The sequence below is a fragment of the Dipodomys merriami genome, unplaced genomic scaffold (genome assembly GCF_024711535.1).
Source record: "Dipodomys merriami isolate MVZ:Mamm:240054 unplaced genomic scaffold, mDipMer1.0.p SCAF_151, whole genome shotgun sequence".
In the NCBI taxonomy this organism is placed as follows: Eukaryota; Metazoa; Chordata; class Mammalia; order Rodentia; family Heteromyidae; genus Dipodomys; species Dipodomys merriami.
Window position 1 is genome coordinate 2864677 of NW_027202838.1, and position 24014 is coordinate 2888690.

Sequence of the window (24014 nt, forward strand, 5' to 3'; positions counted from 1 at the left end):
TGGCTCAAGTGGTAGAGCACTTGCCTTGAGCTGAATAGCTCACAAACAGCACCCAGGCCCAAAGTTCAAGACCCACAACCAACAAAAAAGAAATCATTTATCAAGCACATACATTTTCTTTTCTTTTTGTTGGTCATGGGGCGTGAACTCAGGGCTTGTTGGCTGTCCCTAAGTTCTTTTTTGTTCAAGGCTAGGGCTGTACTACTTTGAGCCACAGCTCCATTTCCAGTTTTCTAGTGATTAATTGAAGACAAGTCTCATGGACTTTGCTGCCTGGGATGGCTTTGAACACTGATCCTCAGATCTCAGCCTTCTGAGTAACTAGGATTACAGGCGTAAGCCACTAGCACATATATTTTCTTTCTACATAAAACTTGAGAATTAAAAACTTCTATTAAGGGAAGGTGGCTCAGTGGCAGAGTGCTTGACTCGCATGCATGAGGCCCTGGGTTCAATTTCTAAGCACCACATAAACAGAAAAAGCCGGAAGTGGCACTGTGGCTCAAGTGGTACAGCATTAGCCTTGAGCTAAAGAATTGAGGGACAGCGCCCAGGCCCAGAGTTCAGGCCCCATGAGAAACAAAAAAAAAAAAAAACTTCTATTAACATGTTATCTTAAATTACACAATTGAACCTCAAAATCCTTGGGGCTGGATATAAAAATTCATGGATGAGGGTAAACAAAGGAGGAGGCTACAATGCTTGGTAAGAAATGTACGCATTATCCTGCCCATGTAATTGTAACTCCTCTGTACAGTATGTTCACAAATAAAATAAAATTAAATTTAAAAAAAAATTCATGGATGCCCAAGTTTCTTATACAAAATGTGTAAATGTGTAGTACTTGCCTTTAATCTACCCCATCTACTTTGAGATGGCAAGGGGAATCTCACTATGTTGCCCAATCTGGTCTTGAGCTGCTGGGCTTAAGTAATCCTTTCTCCTCCATCTCCTGAGTAAATGGGACTACAGACATGGCTTCTCCCAAATACTTTAAATTATCTCTGATTTAAAAACTTAAAAATCCAAAAGCAAAAATACATAATGCTATTAAGAAATCATTTATCAGAGCTGGGCGCTGGTGGCTCATGCCTGTAATCCTAGCTATTCAGGAGGCTGAGATCTGAGGATCATGGTTCAAAGGTAGCCAGGGCAGGAAAGTCCGTGAGACTCTTATCTCCATTAAACCACTAGAAAACCGGAAGTGGTGCTGTGGCTCAAGCAGGTAGAGTGCTCAACTTGAGCTGAAGAGCACAAGGACAGCGTCCAAGCCCAGAGTTCAAGCCCCACGATCCAAAAAAAAAAAAAAAAAAAAAAATCACTTATCAAGCTCATTTCTTTTTAAAAAATCAGTGATGATTTAAAGTATTTGGGAGATTACCTATACCACCATAAAAATGTTATGTAACTAGGCTGGGCATCGGTAGCTCACGCCTGTAATCCTAGCTACTCAGGAGGTTGAGACCTGAGGATTGTGGTTCAAAGCCAAAGCAGGCAGGAGTGTCCACGAAACTCTTATCTCCAACAAATCACTCAGAAAACCGGAATTGGCGCTATGGCTCCAGTGGTAGAGTTCTAGCCTTGAGCTGGAAGAGCTGAGGAACAGCGCCCAGGCCCAGAGTTCAAGCCCCACGACTGACTGACTGACAGAGAGACAGAGACAGACAGACAGACACACACACAGTTATATAACTCACTGTTAGACTGTATGGTTGGAAGGAATGATGACATGAGGAGAATATGTTTAGTACAGACACTATTTTCCCCTTGAATATTTTCAAACCTTGGGGGGGAGGGGGTAGCACACATGACAGATATGCATTTCACCACTGAGTTCCGTACCCAGTCTCTTCCCAAAGAATTTCCAATCCATGGTTAGTTGAATCTACAGATGTGAAACTTGTGGCTACTCAGAGACCAATATCATAGAGCATGTAAGACATGACTAAACAGATATGTATTTGTAGGGGGAAAATGCAGCCATGTAAAATAGTATCAAAAGTTCAAAGTTCAACAGGTAGTCCAAAGTGCACTGTTCTGAAGAAGGGAAGGCCAACGGGGTTGTTTTACTGGACTAAGGAAGTCAGATGAGTCATGTGGCCTTAAGCAAGACTTTTTCTGTCTCCAGGGTTCATTTCTGAATCTGTATGAACTGAACTGACATGCTTCCCGTCACCACCAACATACACACAACTATAGTACTGCTGAAAGTGCTATGTTCACACGTACCTGCCATTTTCACTATATACTAAGAAGTGTCCTACCCAATGACCCTCAATGTCCCTGCCACATGCCAAAGTCCCAAGGCCCTCCATTTGCCAAAGTTTACAGAAAAGTAATGAGCAATGTGTCTCACTTTTAGATGAACACTAACATCAAACACTGCTTATTTCTCCACAACAGAGAATTCCCTCCCTCCCTCCCCTCCTCTCTCTTTCCCTTCTTTCTTGTGCCAGTCCTGGGGCTTGAACTCAGGGCTGAGGCGCTGTCCCCAAGCCTCTTTTAACTCAAGGCTAGTGCTCTACTGCTTGAGCCACAGCACCACTTTTGGCTTTTTCTGGGCAGTTTACTGGAGATAAAGAGTCTCATGGACTTTATTGCCTGGGTTGGCTTCAAACCACAATCCTCGGATCTCGGCCTCTTGAGTAGCTAGGATTATATTCGTGAGCCACCAGCACCCAGCTTTAGAATTTTCAACAAAGTAGTTCATCCTGCTTTTATTTACAGCCACCCTTTAGTTTACAGAAGCCAGTCCAAAGTAAAAACAAGTGGCAAACACAATTTGTAGAGCTCTAACCTTTCAAGGCCAGGACACTGATAGGTCCTCCTCTTTGGGGGGCTGAGGGAAAGTTCTTCAGCCTCTTAGAAACAGAACCACTTGGTGTCAAAACTCCCAGATAACCACAGCTTTGCCTCACACTGGAGATTTCCAATTCATGTAAAACAAGGTACTTAAAAAAAAAAAAAGTTTTTTGATTAACATTCCCTTGTACATCCAGTTGTGTTTACAATGAGGGCCCAGGGGCCTAGAAGCATAAAAACATTGTTTTTTGCTTTCCAAGGAACCCTCTGAATGTACATTTGCTGTGGAAACACACAACAGAATCTTTGTTCTGCCACCCTCAGGGACATGCAGTGACTCACTCAAAAATGACTCCAAGTACAATGGTACCCTTTTGCCGGTTCAGAAACAAATGAAACATCTACATGTTTACAGTCAAAGACTATTATTTTAAATTCTCACAGACTAATGATTACAAAAATACTAAACTTTACTGTTTTTTTTTCAGTCCTAGCTGTCCTCTGTTGGTTTGAAAATAAGACATTGTTCTTTTAAAAATGTATCTCTGAGTTTAATAGGCATTATATTAGCACCTATTTGAGCATGAAATTTTTCCCAGCAGAAGTTTTAACTTATCTGGTGAAAAAATATAAAAGTGAAAACTGACATTTATATCTCTGTTTTCTGCACTGTTTTGAAGTTATACACTAGTTCCTGTTCCAAAATAAAACTTAAGCTTCCTTCATCTGAATTGTCTCTCGAGAGCTGACAGCTAAAGCAGTGTATGATTTATTTTATGCAACTTCTAATAAGAGGAAATAGCAAGATTTGCAAGCTTCATTTCTTTTCCCCCCAGCACTTCAAGTAGTAGACAGGTAGTAATGAGTGTACTTCCCCACATTGGTTTTCTTTGTGAAGTCATTTACTCTGTAAATACGTGGTACACATTGGGAGATAAGGGCAATAACAGCAATTATAGCACAATAATCACTATGATAGGAGGTGAAAAGGTATCCTGGAAACACAGAGGAATGGAAAAGGAAGGAAGGAGACCCAAATCAGTACTAGGGATAAGATTTTACTGCACAGCTAGAATTTGCTAAGAGGACAATGATCCAGAGAGCAAGGAAACAGCAAGTAAATCCACATGGCTAATGTTCACTGAGTATCATTTTGAAGGCACACTGCTAATGCTTTGCATATAGTATCTCATTTACTCACAAGACAATCACAAAACAGTCATTTTGTTTTTAGGGATTTTCCTAGGGTCATTCAAATTCTCAGTACTGGACACCAGATGTGAACTCTGCTTTTCTAAGTAAAAATCCCAAGGCTCAAGGGGTGTGGTGACTGGTGGCACTCACATGCAATCCCAGAACTCGGGAGGCTAAAGCAGGAGGACGGCAGATTCAAAGCCAGCCTGTACTACATAGTGAGACCCTATATCTAACAAAACAAACCCTCTTAACCCCAAATCTCCAGGGCTTATAAAAATACACTGTACAATTCCCATTTGATAGGAAGCAGACAGGAGAGAATGTGGCACAATGGGAAATATTCAATCAAAATGAGTGAGCTATCTATAAATATTAAAGCTGATTAAAGCATTCGAACAGGTACAGGTTCTAATTTAAGAAGTGAAAGGTGAACATGGGCATTGAAAGTAAGCATGGGTGTTATTTTCCATATATATGGCCTAGCTGAGAAAAAGTGTGTTAGCATATTTACAAATATAGTTGTACGTCACTCAAGGAACATGTTCTCAGAAATGCTATCATTTGCAAGTTGTGTCATCGTGCCAGTGTTAGTTGCCATACACAAACTAAGATGGTTACTAGGAAATTTAACATATAGAACCCCTGCCACTTACGGAGTCTGGTAACTTGACGTATGAATGTATTTGAAGGTGGGGAGTGGTAAGGCACACGTATCAGGCAGAGGATCACAAAGCACCTTGTATTTTTCCTCTTCCTAACAGAACCGAACTCATAAATGGTATACAGCTCATAAATGGTATAATTGTTGTCTGAACTTTCTGGTGTCTTACTTATTCTTTATTCAAGCCATTGCTGAAATCATTCTGACAAGGGCAGTACCAAGTATTTACAAAGTCTTCACTTTTCTGGAGTTGCCCACAGAAACTGACATTAGCGAATAGTGACTTCTTTCTGAAATGCCTTCCCATAATAGCACTCTTCTGTTCTCCTAATCTCCAAAATAATCTTTCATTCCTCTTTTTCTTTCCGGTGTAACAGGCCTTTACCTCAGTGCCTCAGGCCTTCCCTGAAGCTTTTTTTCCACAAGGCTGTAGTTTTAGTGTTTGAGCCACACCTCCACTTCCTGTCTTTTTGCTGATAAATTGGAGATAAGTGTCATAGATTTGGCTGCTCAGGCTGGCTTTGAAGGGCAATTCTCAGATCTCAGCCTCCTGACTGGCTAGGACTGCAGGCCTGTGTGAACCACCAGTGCCCACCTCCCATCCTTTTCATATTAGAGCACACCAGAGATCTATCCGTGGCCCTTTTACATTCCCACCACACCTAAGATTTCACCTATAACTCATATACTGCAGACTCTCAAATTCATACCCATAGTCTCGTATGGCATGAAGCTCCAAATGCTTACTGAGCATTCCCTGTGGGAGACTTGCAAACTCTTCAAAACTGAATCCACTAATACTCTGCTCCTTGATCAATCTTAAGGACATACTATTATTTATACAATTCAAAAACCTAAAACTTGTGTGATTACTGTTTTGTTCTGACACCGAATCCAAGAAAACAACATGACAACTTTGCCATAGACTTTGCCCTGGCCCTACTACAGTGCATCTAGGACAAATGCAGCATCTTATTCCAAGATTAGGTCTATACAGAGTGAGGTAGACAATACAAAAAGTAGGCCAAAGTAAGTCAGAAGCTAAAGGATGTGCAGATTAAGACTTAGGAAAGCTCCTGGAAAGGAGATTCAAAGTCCAGTTCAGAGGCAAAATGCAAAGAAAAGATGCCTTACAATCCTCATGGCTCTCAGAAGGAATACACACAATTCCACTCAAATGAAATTCAAAACCATGAAGAACAAATCTATAGTGATAGAAGCAGAAAAGTAGTTTCCCTTGGGAAAGGATACTGACAGAGAAAGAAAGGCTAAATTTCTGGAGCATTGGTAATATTCTATAATCTGCACTGGGATCTATGCAGTTAAATACATTTGCAAGAGGTAATCTGTCTGTATACTTAAAAGTATGCAGACTTTATTAAATATGTTTTATACTCAATTTCAAAGTTAAAATAGTTTAGTGAAGAGCAGACCCTTCCTTTCCAATCACTGACCAGGCTGGGCTCATTTTACCTTTTTACTATCTCATTATCCCATCAGTTGCTGATACTGTAACCAGGACACCTGAATTACTGCATGCACTTCTTTAAACAAAACTATCTGGTAGTTTCCCTATTATCTTTAAATAGTACAGGAAGAGTCTTACTTTCACAAAGTAACATATACCAATTTAGGCAAATGTTGTATGTTCATCCTTTATATCTACTATAAACCTCCCTGCATCTTAAGTCCTTCCCCCCACACAACCCTAAGTACATCTTCAAATGCTTAGAGTAATCTAAATTCATCTAACTTCCTCTTTAACCTGTTCTTTTGGCATGGCAAACAGCTACTCTTTTAATTCCCAAAAGCGATTAGCAATAGCTTATAGTGTTCATCTATATGTAGGTAGTGGGAAATAACTTCTAAAAAATTCAATCAGATCCAAATATCAGAAACATCACACTAGGGCTGGTGAACTGGTTCAAGCATTAGAACACCAGCCCAACCAGTGTAAGGTTCTAAAATCAAACATCAATTACCCCCCCCACAATGTTATTTAACTTATTTATCATCTGCTTGTCAATCCAACAGACTGTCAGAACCACTAGAACTTATTTTACTAGTACGTCCTAGTACACAGAATAGTACCTTCAACAGGTAGGTTCTTGATTAGTACAGAGCTTATGTATTTGTAACAGTCCTTTAAAAGTCATTGGCTTTGTACAATTACATAACAATTTTTTTCTTTTTTTTTTTTGGTCGGTCCTGGGGCTTGAACTCTGGGCCTGGGCGCTGTCCCTCAGCTCTTCAGCTCAAGGCGAGCACTCTACCACTTGAGCTGCAGCGCCACTTCCGGTTTTCTGGTGGTTTATTGGAAATAGAAGTCTCACAGTCTTTCCTGCCCGGGCTGGCTTTGAACCGCGATCCTCAGATCTCAGTCTCCTGAGTAGCTAGGATTACAGGCATGAGCCACCAGTACCCAGCCATAACAATTTTTTTCAAGTGCACAGAACTACTAAGGATCTTCTGCAAGCAGAAAGTTGTGAGAATTCCATCAAATTATTTACCAGAATTAATCATCACTAGGATTCAGATTTTCATTCGTGTATCAGACACTTTGCCACAAATTCTAAACTCATTCAAAAGCAAAGCCAATGAATGAAGCAGTTAACATGTTTTGCTGCTAGATGAAAGAGCTCTACTTAATGAACTATGTATGTAGCCAGTTGTTTAGTATTCCCTTGCACGACGCTGCTCTTCCAGTAAAACAAGACACAGTACTTACCACAGCACGCACTACTAGCAACTATAACTGCACAGTTTAGCTTTAAAATATCAATTTCAAACTAGGTAATTATGCCATAAAAAGTAGGATTTGCCATTAATTCACTCATTTAGCCTAAGTAATGTTTAAAAGTAAAACCTGCAGTCTACATCATAAACCTTGCAAATTACCTAATGATATAAAAACTCTGGGGGAATTCTACTTTTCAAATTGATTGCTTTCACTTGGCTCGCAGTAACTCCAAGTCATCACTGGGAAATTTAAGACACATTAGATTACAACTGCAAAGAGAAAAGTGGTAAATTTTGCCTAGCTCAATGCACAGTTCAGGACCTCCAATAACAAATTTTGACCTATTATAGCTTTGGTGATAGCTTTAAAAAAGAAATGTCATGTCCCAAAAGTTGGGCCCAAAGTTCCTGAAATTTAAGTAAATGAAGCACTGTAAAACTGAAACTCAAGTGACAGAGAGAACTATATCAATTACTGGAATTTAAAATAAGACAATCCATTCACACTGGCGTTGCATTTTATCTTGGTTTAGGAAACACACCACTGGATGTAGAAACTTCACCAGGAAACTTCTCCAGCAAACCGCCTCTCAAAAAACTCCAAGCAGGGGCTGGGAAGGTGGCTCAGTGGTAGAGTATTTCCCTTGCATGCATGAGGCCCTGGGTTCGATTCCTCAGCACCACATAAGCAGAAAAAGCCGGAAGTGGCGCTGTGGCTCAAAAGGTAGAGAGCTTGAGAAAGGTCAGCGTTCAGGCCCCAAGACTGACACAAAACAAACAAAACAAAAACCTCCGAATACTCTACAAAGGAGACTCCAATTGACTTAACAGGTTTTTGTTATCTGCCTGAAAACACGCTGTTTTAGGCAAACGAAAACAGCTGATGCTATTACAGCTACGGAGGAAAAAAGAAACTGGTATCCAATCATCAAGTCCGGTAAGCTTTCCACTCAACTGACAGTATGGGAGGACCAGAAGAGGAGGAGCACTTTAGGCACTGCAGACTGCATGCGAGAGCTGTGAAGGGACTGGAAAACTTCTTTTTTAATCTTTTTTTTTTTTTGGGGGGGGGGGGAGTTGTTCTAAACTCCAGTACGGGGGTCAGTTACCTTTGACATGGTGACCAGGTCTCCTCGGACAAACTTCCCGAGTTCACAACTGGCCTAACTCGGGCCGGTGCGGGCAGATGCCGGCAGGAAAGGGGGCCGCCCAGCCGCCCGCGCCCCGCGCCCCGCGGACCCGGCAGGTGCGAGCTCCCGCGAAGCCCGCGACAGCCGCCGGCGGGTTCCGGACCCAGCCCGGGCCGCACGTCGGGGTGACCTCTCCCCCCCCCCATCCCGCCCCACACTCCCTCCCGGTCCTCCCGGGGTTTCTCACCTCAGGCGTCCGCTCCGGCGGCTTCTTCCTCAGCGCCTGCCGAGCGCCAGGGTCCACGGGCGAGTTCATGGCCGCCCCCCCCCGCCCGCCCTCCCCCCTGCCCAACCTTCCTACGCTTTCCCCCTAGCAGCTCACCGGACAGCCCATTTCACCTCACGTCGGGGGTGTGCCCTCCCAAGCAAGGCAGGGAACCCCGAGCTGTCCCGAGATTTAAGACACACACACTCACACAACCTCCGAGCAAACAAACTCTTCGCACCGCCCGCCCGGGGCCCTCAGCCCACGCGCGACTGGCTAGAGAGAAGCCCGCGCGCGCAGGGAAGGGGGGGGGAAACGGAGGTGGGGCGAGTGCGCAGGCGCGCGCGCGTGTGTGAGCACGCCAACGAGCGCCGGCGGGTGACGTAAGCACTGGGGCGGGGGCAGTGAAGAGCTTTTCCAGCCCTTTTTCGTGGTGGGTTTTAAGACGCATCGCGAGACTTTGCGCCTTCGACTTCGGCCGTGGGGAGATTGACTCAGAATTGTGGCTTCCGCCTCGGCAGCTTCCGGTAGTCGGAGGGGGAGGAGCGGGGGAGGGCCGGAAACGCCCAGAAAGGGAAAGAACTGTAGGCAAAGGCGGAAGCGGGTCTGAGCGTCGCCTCTCACACTGTGACCCCCCGGATCTTGCTTGGTAGGTGGACGGAGCGGAAGCTGCCATTTGCCTAAGCGGGGAAGTCCACGCGCTGGACTCCCTAGATCTTTCAATAAAACGGAATTTTAGCCGGGCGCTGGTGGCTCACGCCTGTCATCCTAGCTACTCAGGAAGCCGGGATCTGAGGATCCAGGTTCAAAGCCAGCCCGAGCAGGAAAGTCCGTGTGATTCCAACAGAAAACCAGACGTAGAGTGCTAGCTAGCCTTGAGCACAGGAAGTGGGGCGCCCTCAAGGCCTCGAGTTCAAGCCCCCGCCCCATCTTGTGAGACTCCTTTTCTTGGGGAATACTCTGAAATTTCAAAGACATGATTATTGTGTGGGAACTGGGAAGCTCCCACGACATTAAGACAGGGCTCCAGAGTGGATGCTTTCGCACTGACTGCCTTTTACATTCCAGTTTTTGTTTTTGTTGGTTGGTCATGGGGCTTGAACTCAGGGCCTAGGCGCTGTCCCTGACCTCTTCTTCGCTCCAGGTTAGCATTCTACCACTTTGAGCCACTTCCGGTTTCCTGGTGGTTCACTGGGTGGTAAAAGAGTCTCCATGGACTTTCCTGCCTGGGTTGGCTTTGAACTGTGATTCTCAGATCTCAGCCTCCTGAGTAGCTAGGATGACAGGCGTGAGCCACCACAGCTAGTTTTGTTTTTAACTGACTAAGCATAAGCCAGTTTCCACTCATTAACCGGTCTTTGTAAAACACTGTATGGAGTAGCCCGAGCACTACAGGGGCATTTTCCACAGTAAAGGTCACAGACAAGCATTCTAGAGCCTTTAATCAATTTCTGAAGGTGAAATCGAGCAGACCTTTACTCAGGTTCTCATTGGTATGCAGGTGGACTGCATTAGTCACTCAGTCCCTCACTTGCCACCATCATGGGTGGTGTCCTTTACACTGAAAAACTCCTTGAAGGCTGTGACCACATCTAAGTCTTAGTATTTTCACAGCAATTTGCATAGTTAACTAAATAATTCAAGAGTGATGATGATGGCATGCTTTTCAAAGAATAACTGATTCACAGTGACTTTCTGATGACCTGGTCATGTTTCAAATTGTATATTCAGAGTAATCAAAAGAAATGAGCTCAGGCTACACCTTTTAGAGAGATGACAGCTGATGTGTTTTTTGTTGGTTCAGAGCTTGTCCAAACTTGAAGTTTACAGCATGCTATATTGGCACATCTTTTTTGGAAGATTTTTAGGAAAACGAAATGTATCACAGAAGTTGAGGCTTATTTATTACAAAAATATAGTTAAGTACAAAAAAGGGCTGAGAATATGACTTAGTGGTAGAGTGCTTGCCTAGCATGCATGAAGCCCTGAGTTTGATTCCTCAGCACCACATAAACAGGAAAAGTCCAAAGTGGCCCTGTGGCTCAAGTGGTAGAGTGCTAGCCTTGAGCAAAAGAGGAGAAGGGACACTGCCCAGCCCTGAGTTCAAGTCCTAGGACTGGCAGGAAAAAAAGTACAAAAAATAACTGCAGAAAAATCCTAAGATGTTTTGAAAACCCACTTTCCCATCATTTCTGTGTCTAGACAATAGTTATCTAGAATGTGCCCGGTCTGCATTACAGAGCAATGAGAGAAGATATGGTCCCCTCACTCTTTTCTGTCTGCCTGACCCCTTCCCACACTCAGCTAAAATCACTCAACTTCCATTGCACATTCAGCTCAGGTTTGGTGTCACTGGCCACACTTCACCCCCACCTTCTCCATTGGCAAAGACAAAATGATGAAATTCCGGATATCTTTACATCTGTCACCATGACTAGTTGGGAAATCACTCTGCCTGAGAGAGAACAACACTGACTCCATAGGAAAGACTGTATGACTTCAGATGATCATGTTAAATTCTATGTATTTATTTTTCTTTAGAAAAATCAGTACTCCAATGCTTCTCAGAAATGGTACAGACTTCCCTAAGTTGGTAAGTGTGAACAGTCCTAAAATAACGGTTGGCTGTTTTGTAAACATTTGATACTTCCTCTCTGCTTTCAAAACAGTAGACTACAAGCAGCCCACTCAGGGTTAAATCATTGCTACAGAAACAGGCAGGAAGAATGGATGGAAGAGCTGATTTCCCTACAATGCAGATGGACTTTTCTGAGTCGTGTATGGGTCAACCAGTGAGCAAACCCTGGGTACCAGGGGATCATTCTGCTGTTCTTGTTAAGTCAAGTCTATGGTAATCTGTTTTGGGTACAGTGTTCTTAATGCCTTTACATGGCTTCTTTTCCTCTAGGTTTTAGTTGGCTTGGGTTTAGTTTGCATTTGAAGATATTGTCACTTTATCATTGTGAGGCACAGGGTCAATACATACATACCTGTATTTTTCTTTGCTGTTTTTATTTATAAGACTGTATGTTTAGGGGGCTGGGAAGGTGGTTCAGTGGTAGAGCGCTTGCTTGCCTTGCATGCTTGAGGCTCTGGGTTCGATTCCTCAGCACCACATAAGCAGAAAAAAAAAGCCGGAAGTGGTGTTGTGGCTCAAGTGGTAGAGTTCTAGCCTTGAGCTGAAGAGCTGAGGGACAGCGCCCAGGCCCAGAGTTCAGACCCCACAACTGGACCCCCCCCCCCAAAAAAAAAGACTATATATTTAAAAATTCTCCCTAGCCGAGTGCTGATGGATGGCTCACACCTGTAATCCTAGCTACTCAGGAGCTGAGATCTGAGGACTGCGTTTCAAAGCCAGTCCAGGCAGGAATGTCCATGAGACTCTTATCTCCAGTTAACCACCACAAAACTGGAAGTGGTAGAGCTCTTGCCTTGAGTTGAAGAGCTCAGAGACAGCACCCAGAGGTCAAGCTCCACAACTGACAAAAAAAAAATGCTCCCAACAATATGTGGGGACCACTGGGTTAAAGCTTAACAGATTACCAGGTAATACTAGCAGCCAAAAAGTTATTGAGTCTTTGGGGCGTGCTAACACTGAACTAAATTTCTGTCATTCACTATATCTTATTAAGTAGATGTTAGCAATGTGGAAAGATCACATGCCTAGAAAGGCTAAACCTGGGTGAAGAATCCAGGTGGTCTGACATCTGCGTTCATAAAGTTACAAAGACATATATGAAAGAAAGAGCAATATGACACATCAAATTGACATGTGTTTATTGCACAAATTTCCCCTAGAACCAGGAGGGCATTATAATACAAGTGTGCATTTGAGAAATGTATTCAGAACAAAGAACAAGTATGTACATTTTACATATCCACCATCTAAATAACTTAGAGAAAGCAGAAAATCTCCTAAGACATCTACCAGAAGTAGGCATTAGGTAAAGTTTGACTTTTTTAGTGACCATCCAATCAATTGGATGTCAACTGCAACAAAATGAAATCAACTAGTATGTTTATTGCACTTAATATTTTCAGACTCAAAATTAAGACATTAATAAATGCTAAGATGCTTAAAATCAAACCAATTAGTTTATATGTATGAGAAATTAGTTTTAATTCTGTAATATAAAACATCCCTTTTTTCATTTCCTGTTCCAATAAACAGGTGTTTTGATATGTAACACATTTGTCTGTACCATAAGAAGTTGGAAAAATTATTCTGAATAGGTCAAAACCCTTTTCACATTCATCATAATAACCACACTTTAAAAGAAGTAGCAGCTCATTCTTTGGGCTTTGTATAAGAAAAGAATGATTATGATGAAAGTACTAGAAATTACAGATGGTTAAGAATTATAAAACTCAGGAATCCTATAAGGATTAATGATTCTTTAAAAAACAAACAGCTATACCTTTTCCTTTTGCAGCTAAGCTTAGTTTTTAGGATAAAAGTAGCATGAACCATATATTTATGAAGACTAGAATTGCTAAATGGTAATTAGATGTTTTAAATAGATAGGGCTGAGAATAGCTTAAGAAACAGACATTATCTCCCTGCTACATAATCTGAGCCACAATTAAAAAAATATAATATATAATGGCCCTTCAAACTTTTCTAGATTACAAATTCTACCAAAGAGATTTATTCACTGAATTCCAAAAGTAGACAACAGAAGAATTTCATTAAATGAATGGAATAAGAAAAATAAGCCAAAGAAAATATATCCAGGGAGACAGGTGCCTGGCTAATGGGATGCAGGCTGAACTGCAAGCACAATAGTTTACGGCTTACAATCCATTAGAACAACCCTATCTTCTTTGTCTAGTTGGAAGTCTCTTGAATAAACAAAGAACAAGGCAAAAAAAATGACACAGCACTATAAAATCAACATTTTGAAGACTAACCCAGAGAAATTTCCCATTAATTATTAAAAACTGAAATCGCAAGAATGGATGTGAAATAGTAACTAAATGTATTTAGTAGCTGAATATGCAAGTGGTTTTTCCTTTTTGTAGCCCATCAATTATGATGAAAAGTCAATGAAAGATAAACGAACTCTACTTCTAGCATTAAATGTATCCTTAGACCACATAAGCAAAGAATAAACTATAATGCAGTATTCAAGTAAACTGAGGTAGTAGAGCATATTGAAAACTTTATCTACCCACCTTTCTATTTACATTACTTACAAGAGTTTGGTTCCTTATTAGCCTTTCTTACAAGCAACATTTCACAGTATATACAAAGAGAACAACAATTAAAAAGTGGAAATCTTTGAAAAAATCTGCTTTTAGAAGGGAGGAGCTCTTAGTGAAAAGAGGATAATTTTAAGATTTATGAATTGTGTATTAGTGTAATTGAATATTAATTATTAAGTAGTGAGACAAATGTTCTGCCCCTCTTAATTCAGGAAGGACTGATACTGAAAAACAAGGGCCTTGGCTACCTGAGCACACTTTTAAAGAAAATAGTATTTATGCCAATGCTTTGGTGCAATTTTTAACATTAATTTGTATTAAATTAGTAAATATGTAAATATTAATATTTGTAAGAATTAGCCCATAGTTACAAATGTTATAAAGTAGTATTCTTATTTTGGGAATTGATATATTCCTCAGCCTTAAGAAAAAGATTGGCTTCATATATATTTTAGAGTATGTGAAACAGAAAATTTATCAGAAAGTAATATTTCAACATTACATACAATTAATATTACTTGAAAATATTTTTAAAAAGATATATTTATCAACCTTGTATTTTTACCTTTGATTTAAAAAAATTAGATACATATGTACACTTGGGTGGCTAATGTATATTTTCACTTATTATTTTGAGTTTTTCTAATGATCAGGCTATTTAACATACTTACTTTGAGAAATAGTCACAAATTAGTTGTTTTGGAAAAAAACAAAACAAAGTAACCAATCCATAATCAAAAGGTCCTATATACTTCTGTAACTTGGAAATAAACAACACTAGGCATATGGCTCAAGTGGTCCAGACCCTGCCTTAGCAAGCATGAGTTCAGACTCCAGGAAAGCCAAATGAAGAAATAATGAAAAATGGATGAAAGTACTATCTGAGCCATTAAACCAAGAGATATCTGCTAATATTTATGAGTGTGACAACACTGTACTGATCACATGAAATCCTTTGACAGTCATTTTTAGAAATTTCTAAGTTGCACTTTGGTTTATCAAATGCTTCCCCTCAAAATTATTTACGGTGTATTTGTTTTACTTAGTCAAAAACCTACCACCACCCAAAAATCCAGTTAAAAACAAAAAGCCACCCAATGTACATAGAATTGCAGCGCAACACAGGATTCTCTGGAGATGGATGCATTCAGATGGAGTCTAATAGGAAAGAAGTCATCATAAATGCATGGTGTGCCTGCTTCGTTGGTTCCGATTTAAGCTTCCACAAAAGTTAACCTTTGGGCATGTTAAAGAAGTATCTGAGCAACATATGGAGAGTGAGTGCTTGCTACAGCAGCCAAAAGAGGAAGGTCACTGGATTCAATCCTGAAATAAAGAAAAGTCAGTTCAAGCTTTCTGTATCTAAAATATGAATCATATAGGCAATAAACCCCAGCATTTGAGGACAGGAATTAAGTAACCAAAGTTAGAAATTTTTCATAAGCAAACTTGCTTAGCAAATCTTCTAACAGTATTGATATGGAAGTTGGAAACAGGGTAAGATGACAATTTACTTTTCATTTTGCATAGTTTGGTTACATGTACATTATCTTAAAAACAAATTCAAACTTAAAAAAAAAAGAATGCATGTACACACACATAGACCACACAGGCATGGAGACACATACAAGCACAATGCGCTCCTTCACTTCCCAGAAAAACAAGATTGTATCTGTTTTCTGATTTCCCATACAGGAGAATCATTCTCTAAAAGCCACATTAAGGTTTGAACAATGTGTGGCAATACAGCATAGAAATAGGACTTAGAGTCATCCAAATTCCTACCCAGTTCTACTAGTGTATCACATCTGGCTTGTTAATTTTATAGAATCAGAACATTTCCAATTTGGAAGCATTGCTTATATTATGCCAGATAACTGATAATTAAGGGAGGGAATAGGCATGTAGCTCAAAATGCTGTAACACGTGCTTATGTACTTAGTAACAGGTGCTGGGTTAGATCACTAGCATTAAAAAAATTAAGAAATAATACTAATAATTTTACACATACTAGGTTCTAAATAATGCTGACTCCATTTCCCTTCATAAAAACTGAATTTAGGTAAAATTTTTATCATGTTTTAATTTCTTCAATTAGCATTTCATGATTCATATATAATTGCACCAAAAAAAAGAATACTGGAAAATAAATTGAAGAACATAATCAAAAAGGGCTATTGTATGAGCTCCAACAATTCTATTCCTTCTTGAATTACACTTTATTTTGTATTACATGTTTTAGTTTTTTTCCTATTTTTTATTAGTGCTATATTAATTCTATAAAGGAGTGTTACTGGAATGTTTCTTGATAGGCATATATTGTACTTGGATAAAATTCACCCTCTCTTAGGTGGGCGTCAGTGGCTCATGCCTATAATCCTAGCTACTCAGGAGGCTGAGATCTGAGATCACAGTTCATAGCCAGCCTGGGCAGGAAAGTCTGTGAGACTCTAATCTCCAATTAACCACTCAGAAAACCAGAAGTGATGCTGTGGCTCAATGGTAGAGCACTTGCCTTTTGCTGAAGAGCTGAGGGACAGCACCTAGGCCCAGAGTTCAAGCCCCATGACCAACAACAACAACAAAAATTCACCCTCGCTTACTCTTCCTTATCCCTTTCCACCCAGGTAGCACTTTGGATAACTGTTTCCTTCTAGGGACTAATTGTAGAACAGTCATATAGAACTAGCAAGCAGTAGTATACATGAAGAACCAGATACTTAGAATAAGGTTTAAGACACACCTGATACCTAAAAGCATGAGTACTTACATATTGATTTCTGAAATAAAAATTCAGATTTTAACTATGAATATACTTTCAAAGTACTAATAGCTCAAGAAACAATGTCTTTCAGATCAGTGCTGTGACAAGGAACCTAGTTTAGCACCATCTGGAGCACCTAAATGGCGACCTATTAGGTTATTCTAATAGAAAAAGAGAAGAAAGAAGGCAGAAGGATGAAGAAGAGAAGGAGAAGAAGGATGAGGAGTGGGAGGAGGAGGAGAAGTGGGAAGAGGAGAAAGAGGAAGAAGGAAGGAGGAGGAGGAGGAAAGAGGGAGGAAGAGTAAGAGGAGGAGGAGGAGGAATAGAAGGAAAAGGAGAAAGCAATTCTGAGAAACATTTCTTACCTAAAGAACAATGACAAAGCAAAGGCAGAAAAGAAAGCATGGACATACCCAAGAACCACTCCCAGCTCCTTGACATGAACACGCATCTGTCCCCTCAGGTATTCAGACAACATTTTGCTCTTGAAATACAGTTCCTGTAACCGGTCTTCTAGGTGCATTACACACTAGAGTTAGGAAAAAACCAAAAAGCAGGTCAAAGAATGAGTTCCAATTCTTAGAATAATAGCAAGTTTCAAAGCATCATGTTTTTGACAATTTAGGTATGTTTCCACATGAAGAAAAACTGGAATGCATTTTTAGCTATAAATTTGTTACTGGCTTATATTGAAGATTAGCGTCTACAACGTTTTTATTTTAAAATTGTGGTAAAATAGTCAATTACATAAAATCTAGTATTTTAACTGTATTGTGTTGTGTATGTGTGTGTGTGTGTGTGCACACGCATGTGCATGTGCAGGTACACATTCCAATCCTGAGGTGTAAACTCAGCCCCTGGATACTGTCCCTGCACTGTTTTGATCAAGGGTAGTGCTCTATATCTTAAACCATACCTCCACTTTTTGCTAGTTAGTTGGGGATAAGAGTCTCACAGACTTTCCTACCTGGGTTGGCTTTGAACCATGATTCTCAGATACCAGCTTCCTAAGTAGCTAGTATTCTAGGCATGAGCCATCGGCACCTGACTGAAAAGTATTTCTTTCCAATGAAAAGCAACTACTTAAAGAAAACTACAACAACAAAAAAACCCTCCAAATAAAAATCCATTTTATTATTGGAAAATTAAAACTAAGTGGATTCTTGGGTTAAGTTACTGTTTTATGATCTACGCTTTCTTCATAATGCTTGAGTGAGCTAAAAATGGCTTAAGAAGAAAATGTTAACTATAGATACATTTACATATAAAAGATGAAATACAATACTTTTTTTAGCTCAGGGCTTTGTACCTATTAGGTAGGAAACTTCACCACTTGAGCCATGCCAGAACCCATTTGTTGCTTTAGTTATTTTCCAAGTAGTACCTGCCACTTTTTGCTCAAGGCAGGGAGTCAGCCTCGGACTATAGCCCTCTGACCCATGTCCTCCCATGTAGCTAAATTGGGCAGGTACCATCACACCAACTTATTTATTAGGTGAAATGGGAGTCTAATTTTTGCCTAGGCTGCCCTTGAAATGCAATCTTTCAGATCTCGGCCACCCAAAAATTATAGGTAGGAGTCACTGTCCCTGGCCATTAAAACATTTTAAGCAACTCAGTGGCATTAAGAACATTCACAGGCTGGGCATGGATGGCTCACGCCTGTCATCCTAGCTACTCAGGAGGCTGAGATCTGAGAATCACGGTTCAAAGCCAGCCCAGGCAGGTAAAGTCCGTGAGACTCTTATCTCCAATAAGCCACTAGAAAACCGGAAGTGGCACTGTGGCTTAAGCGGTAGAGCACTTGCCTTGAGCTGAAGAGTGCAAGGACAGCACCCAAGCCCAGAGTTCAAGCCCCATGACCGACCAAAAAAACAAAAACAAAAAAGAACATCCACAATGTTGTACAAGTATTAATGCTCCACACTTTCAAAAGGTTTTGCATCCCAACTGGAAACTTTAGACCCTTTAAAGAACTTCATATTCCTGCTCTCTTCCTACCTCCTAACAAAGACTGTTTTATTTTCTATTTCTACTAATTTGCCAGGTATTTCATATAGATGAGATTTTTATTTCAACCCTCTTTTTTTTGGTCAGTTATGGGGCTTGGCTCCAAGCCTGGGCACTGTCCCTCAGCTCTTCAGCTCAAGGCTGGTGCCCTACCACCTGAACCACAGCGGCTCTTGCGGCTTTTTTCTGCTTATGTAGTGCTAAGGAATCGAACTCAGAGCCTCATGCATGTAAGGCAAGCTCTCTAACACTGAGCCAACTTCCCAGCCCTATTTCAACCATCTTGTAGCATGTATTTCATTCCTTTTTATGTCTGAAGAAATATTGTATTGTATATATTAAACCATATTTTTCTAATTCATTAGCTAATCAAAATGAATTTGTTCTAACATTTGGCTGTTGTGAATAATATGGCATGAACACTAAGATATAATTACCTGTTGAGTCTCTGCTTTCAATTCTTTTGAGTAGAAACATAGAACTAAAGTTACTGTACCACTTGCTAGTTAAACCTGGTGGTAAACTGTCAATCTTTCCCAAATTACTTGCACCATTTCACATTCCATTACCAATGTGCAGGGATTCTCACTTCTCCATATCCAGGCAGATACTCTATTTTTGTTTTGTTTTCAATGACAGCTACCCCTCTAGCCATCCTTCAGCTACCCCCCCCCCCCAGCCATCCTTGTAGCCATTCATCATAATGACTGGCTTTATTTGCATTTCCTCAGTGGTTAATAAGCTTGAACATATTTTCATTAGCTCACTGGCCATTTATTATAGATTTTCTTTGGCCACATGTTTAAGTCTTTTGCTCACTTTGAAATTCAATTATTAGTGTTTTGTTTCTTAAGGAGTAGGAGTTCTTTATATATGATTGTGAATCACTTAAAAAGGTTATGTTCTAAGTATTTCCTTAGGTTATTTCATTATTATGCAAACATCACAATGTCACATCATACAAACCTGGAGAGTACAAGGCCATCAAGAGACACCAAACTTGTGGAGTGTGTGTGTGTGTGTGTGTGTGTATATATATAGTTGTTTTGTTTTGTTTTTAACCAGTTCTGGGGCTTGAACTCAGAGGGCCTGGGCACTGTCCTTGAGCCTCTCTGTGCTCAAGGCTAGTGCTCTACCACTTGAGCCACAGCACCACTTCTGGCCTTTTCTGTTTATGTGGTACTGAGGAACCAAACCCAGGGCTTCATGCTTACCAGGCAGGCACTCTACCACTGAGCCACATTCCAGCCCCAAATTTGTGGAATTTAAATTCCTTTGTACAACTACTTAAAACTAAAACTTAGCCAGGGGCTGGTAGCTCATCACACTGGTCAACCCTAAGACATAATCTAATCTTAATTACCTTCCAAAATTCCCAGCTCAAAATAAAGTCACAAAAGAGGTTGGGATGGGGGCATGACAAACAATTAATTTCTTGTACTTCTGTTTGGAAAATGATGAAGCTAGGAGCACTTTTTAAGAACCATACTGAGTTCAAGCCTTACAAATACTTACAAAATTTGGAGACAAGTTATGCTTATAAAGCTGAAGAGTGGAATGAAGCAGATTGGAAACAAGACTGGAAACCAATACTTCCTTTCCCAATTTATTATCTGTCACTCGTCTCTGGCTGCTGGCCACTTGAACAGTCCATTTATCCATATCAGCTATAATACAGACAGCTTCTGCTATTGGTTCATCCAATACTGAATGCTGGAAAGAAAACCAACTATGTTAAGCATAAAAATAAAAAAGCTAAAAATAAAAAAGTTAAAAATAAAAGTGAATGGTTACTGGTATGTCATACCTGCAATACTAGTAACTCAAAAGGCTGAGATATGAGGATTATGATTCAAAGCCACCCTGACAGAAAAAGTCAGTGTAACTCTTTTTTTTTCTGTCAGTTGTGGTGCTTGAACTCTGGGTCTAGGTGCTGTACCTCAGATCTTCAGCTCAAGGCGAGTGCTCTACCACTTGAGCCACAGGGCCACTTGTGGCTTTTTATGTTTATGTGGTTCTGAGGAATTGAACCCAGGGCCTCATGCATGTGAGGCAAGCACTCTAACACTGAGCCACCTTCCCAGCCCAAGTGAAACTCATCACCAACTAATAGCCTAAAAACCAGAAGTGGAGCTGTGGTTTGAAGTGATAGAGTACTAGCTTTAAGAACAAAAGCTCAGGGACAGTACTCAGGCCCTGAGTTCAAGCCCCATGTCCAATTTTTTAAAAAGAAAGAAAAAAAGAAAATTAAAAAAAGTAAAAATTGCTGGGTGTCAGTGGCTCACACCTGTTACCCTCACTGCTCAGGAGGCTGAGATCTAAGGATTGTGGTTCAGAGCCAGCCCAGGCACTCTTATCTCCACTAAACTACCAAAAAAAAAAAAAAAGCTGTAAGTGGATTTGTGGCTCAAGTGGTAGAGCACTAGCTTTCAGCAAAAAGCTTAGGGACAGTGTCCAAGAATAGCATAGAAAGGAGAGGAAAGAAAAGGAAAAGAAAGGAAAGAAAGAAAATGAAATGAAGTCATGAAAATATATTAATCAGATTCAGGAAAAAAATATATTAAGTTCTGACAATTACTGCTAAAAAAAATCCTTGATAGAGGGAAACAGAATAAGAGCTACATCTCAGGCTAACATATCCTCACATTATAAAAAGTCCAGGGGCTGGGAAGGTGGCTCAGTGGTAGAGCGCTTGCCTTGTATGCATGAGGCCCTGGGTTCAATTCCTCAGCACCACAGAAGCAGAAAAGGCTGGAAGTGGTGCTGTGGCTCAAGTGGTAGAGTGCTAGCCTTGAGCTGAAGAGCTGAGGGACAGCAGCCAGGCCCAGAGTTCAGGCCCCACAACCGAAAAAAATTTAAAAATAAATAAATAAAGTCCAGGCTCAGATGGTTTCGCTAATGAATTCTATCATGTATTTAGGAAAAATAGTAACAATTTCCTAAAAATAATTCCAAAAAAGTGAGGAAGAAATACTTCCCACCTCATTCTGTGGGAGTAGTTTAATCACCCTGATATCAAAGGTAGATAAAAGTATCACAAAAACCCACATAAAAACAGCCTTCATGAATAGAGACTCCCAAATCTATGACAAAATATTATGTCTAATGTAACTGCAATCCCTCTGTACATCACCTTTATAATAAAAAAAAACTACTGTAAGTCAAATATAGCAACATGTACACAAGGATTATTTACCATCACCAGGTGTGATTCTTCTCTAGGAATACAGGATTGCTTTATTGTCTAAAAATAAATCAATATAACCTATGATCTTAATAAAACTACATGACCATCTCAACTGATACAGTAATGAAAACTAAATTCCTTTCAAAGATTACAAATAGAAAGGAACTTCTTCTGTCTGATAAGATTGTCTATGAAAACTCTATAAATAATATACTTTTAAAAAAAAACAATGGGGCTGGCAAGGTGGCTCAGTGGTAGGGCGCTTGCCTTGCATGCATGAGGCCCTGGGTTCGACTCCTCAGCACCACATAAGCAAAAAGAAAAAAGCCGGAAGTGGTGCTGTGGCTCAAGTGGTAGAGCGCTAGCTTTGAGCTGAAGAGCTGAGGTGTCCCTCAGCGCCCAGGCCCAGAGCTCAGGCCCCACAACTGGACCCAAAACAATGTTCTTCTCTTAGGGTCAATAACTAGACAATGATATCTACTATCACTCTTTCCATTTAACAACAAACTGAAGGCTCTAGCAAGTACAGTCAGAAAAGAAAGGCATCCAGATAGAAAGGAAACAGTTTACTAATGACATGAGCCTGTGTGTGGAAGACCATAAAAGAATTCTGAGGGCTGGGAAGATGTCTCAGTGGTAGAGCGCTTGCCTTGCATGCTTGAGGCCCTGGGTTCGATTCCTCAGCACCACATAAGCAAAAAGAAAAAAGCTACAAGTGGAGCGCTAGCTTTGAGCTGAAGAGCTGAGGGACAGCACCCAGGCCCAGAGTTCAGGCCCCACAACCAGACCCCCCAAAAAAAAAAAAAAAAGAATTCTGATATGAATGCTGGTGGCTCATGCCTGTAATCCTAGCTACTCAGGAGGCTGAGATTTGAGGATTACGGTATGAAGCCAGCACAGCCAGGAAAGCTCCTGAGACTCTTATCCCCAATAAACTACCAAAAAGCTGAAAATGGAGCTGTGGCACAAGAGGTAGAACTCTAGCCTTGAGCAAAAGAAGCTCTGGGACAGTGCTACAGGACCAGCACTAGGGGGGAAAAAAGGAATTCTATTCAGAAAAGTTAATACAGGGATTTTCCTTATGGGGTGACAGGGATATCCTCACCCGATTTAGGGAGTCCACTAACTACTCTTTCCTTTTGCTTTTTTATTTTTTGGTCCATCATGGGGCTTGAACTCTGGGGCTGAGCACTGTCCCTCAGCTCTTCAAGGCTAACACTTTACCACTTGAGCCACAGTGCCACTTCCAGTTTTCTGGTGGTTAATTGGAGATTAAAGTCTCATGGACTTTCCTGCCCAGGCTGGCTTTGAACCATGATCCTCAGATCTCAGCCCCCTGAGTAGCTAGGATGACAGGTGTAAGCCACCAGCACCTGGCTTCCTTCTGCTTTCCTTTTACCTTCAAATAAACTCATTCTGTTTACCTTAAAAAAATCTAATACAACTAATAACAGCTCAACAAGGTCATACCAATCTATAAAAAGCATTTATACTTGTATATCTAAACAATAGATAATGTGAAAAGCAAATCAAGAAAATAATTTTGTTTATATTTAAAAATGTCCAACTTTTATTGTAAATGTACAAGTATGAGTATATAAAGTCATCTTTGTATTTCAAGTTCCATTTTATAGACTTATGGAACTCTATACTCACTTTCACTATGACAGACATAAAGATGTAGGTGATATAAAGAAATTAATGGATTCAAAGAACAATAATTGTGCCATAGTCACATGTGACTAAAAGTATAAAGTAATGAATTCTGAGTTCTACTGGCTAACAGAAGTTTTGCTTTATATATATACTCAGAAGCAGTGAAGATCACTTACTTGCACAGCGTGAGACAAATCTGCCCCAAGACACTGACGAAGTCTCTCATCACTCCCTATTCCTTGAAGAACAAAGTCAGGCACATAAGATGAACAATAACCACCCAGCAAGGACCTCCCAAAGTTGGCAATGTTGGGTTGAACAGCACTCACTTCAATCAACTTTGACCTGGAGGGAAGATTCCCAAGGAACAGAAATCTAATTAGCAACATACTTTGCCA

General features: G+C 40.6%; 2 protein-coding genes and 1 long non-coding RNA gene across 9 annotated transcripts in view; 1 reads left to right on the top strand and 2 right to left on the bottom strand.

Annotated features, from left to right (window-relative positions):
* The window catches only part of LOC138827198 (rap guanine nucleotide exchange factor 6), a 149751-nt gene extending 140652 nt beyond the window's left edge, over positions 1 to 9099 (bottom strand). For all 6 annotated transcript variants that reach the window (XM_070022697.1, XM_070022696.1, XM_070022700.1 and 3 more), the window contains exon 1: positions 8777 to 9099. In XM_070022697.1, the coding sequence (XP_069878798.1) occupies positions 8777 to 8845 (69 nt within the window). In that variant the 5' untranslated portion in view covers positions 8846 to 9099. The remainder of the gene's footprint in view (positions 1 to 8776) is intronic.
* Positions 9100 to 9371: 272 nt separating this feature from the next.
* On the top strand, positions 9372 to 23859 carry LOC138827200 (uncharacterized). Its single transcript, XR_011372003.1, has 3 exons — positions 9372 to 9443; positions 11336 to 11387; positions 23773 to 23859. It is a non-coding gene; the product is annotated as an uncharacterized lncRNA (long non-coding RNA).
* The window catches only part of LOC138827199 (folliculin-interacting protein 1), an 88222-nt gene continuing 76762 nt past the window's right edge, over positions 12555 to 24014 (bottom strand). For both annotated transcript variants that reach the window (XM_070022706.1, XM_070022705.1), the window contains 4 exons: positions 23793 to 23961; positions 20289 to 20486; positions 17177 to 17292; positions 12555 to 15325 (listed from right to left, as the gene is read on the bottom strand). In XM_070022706.1, the coding sequence (XP_069878807.1) occupies positions 15247 to 15325; positions 17177 to 17292; positions 20289 to 20486; positions 23793 to 23961 (562 nt within the window). In that variant the 3' untranslated portion in view covers positions 12555 to 15246. The remainder of the gene's footprint in view (positions 15326 to 17176; positions 17293 to 20288; positions 20487 to 23792; positions 23962 to 24014) is intronic.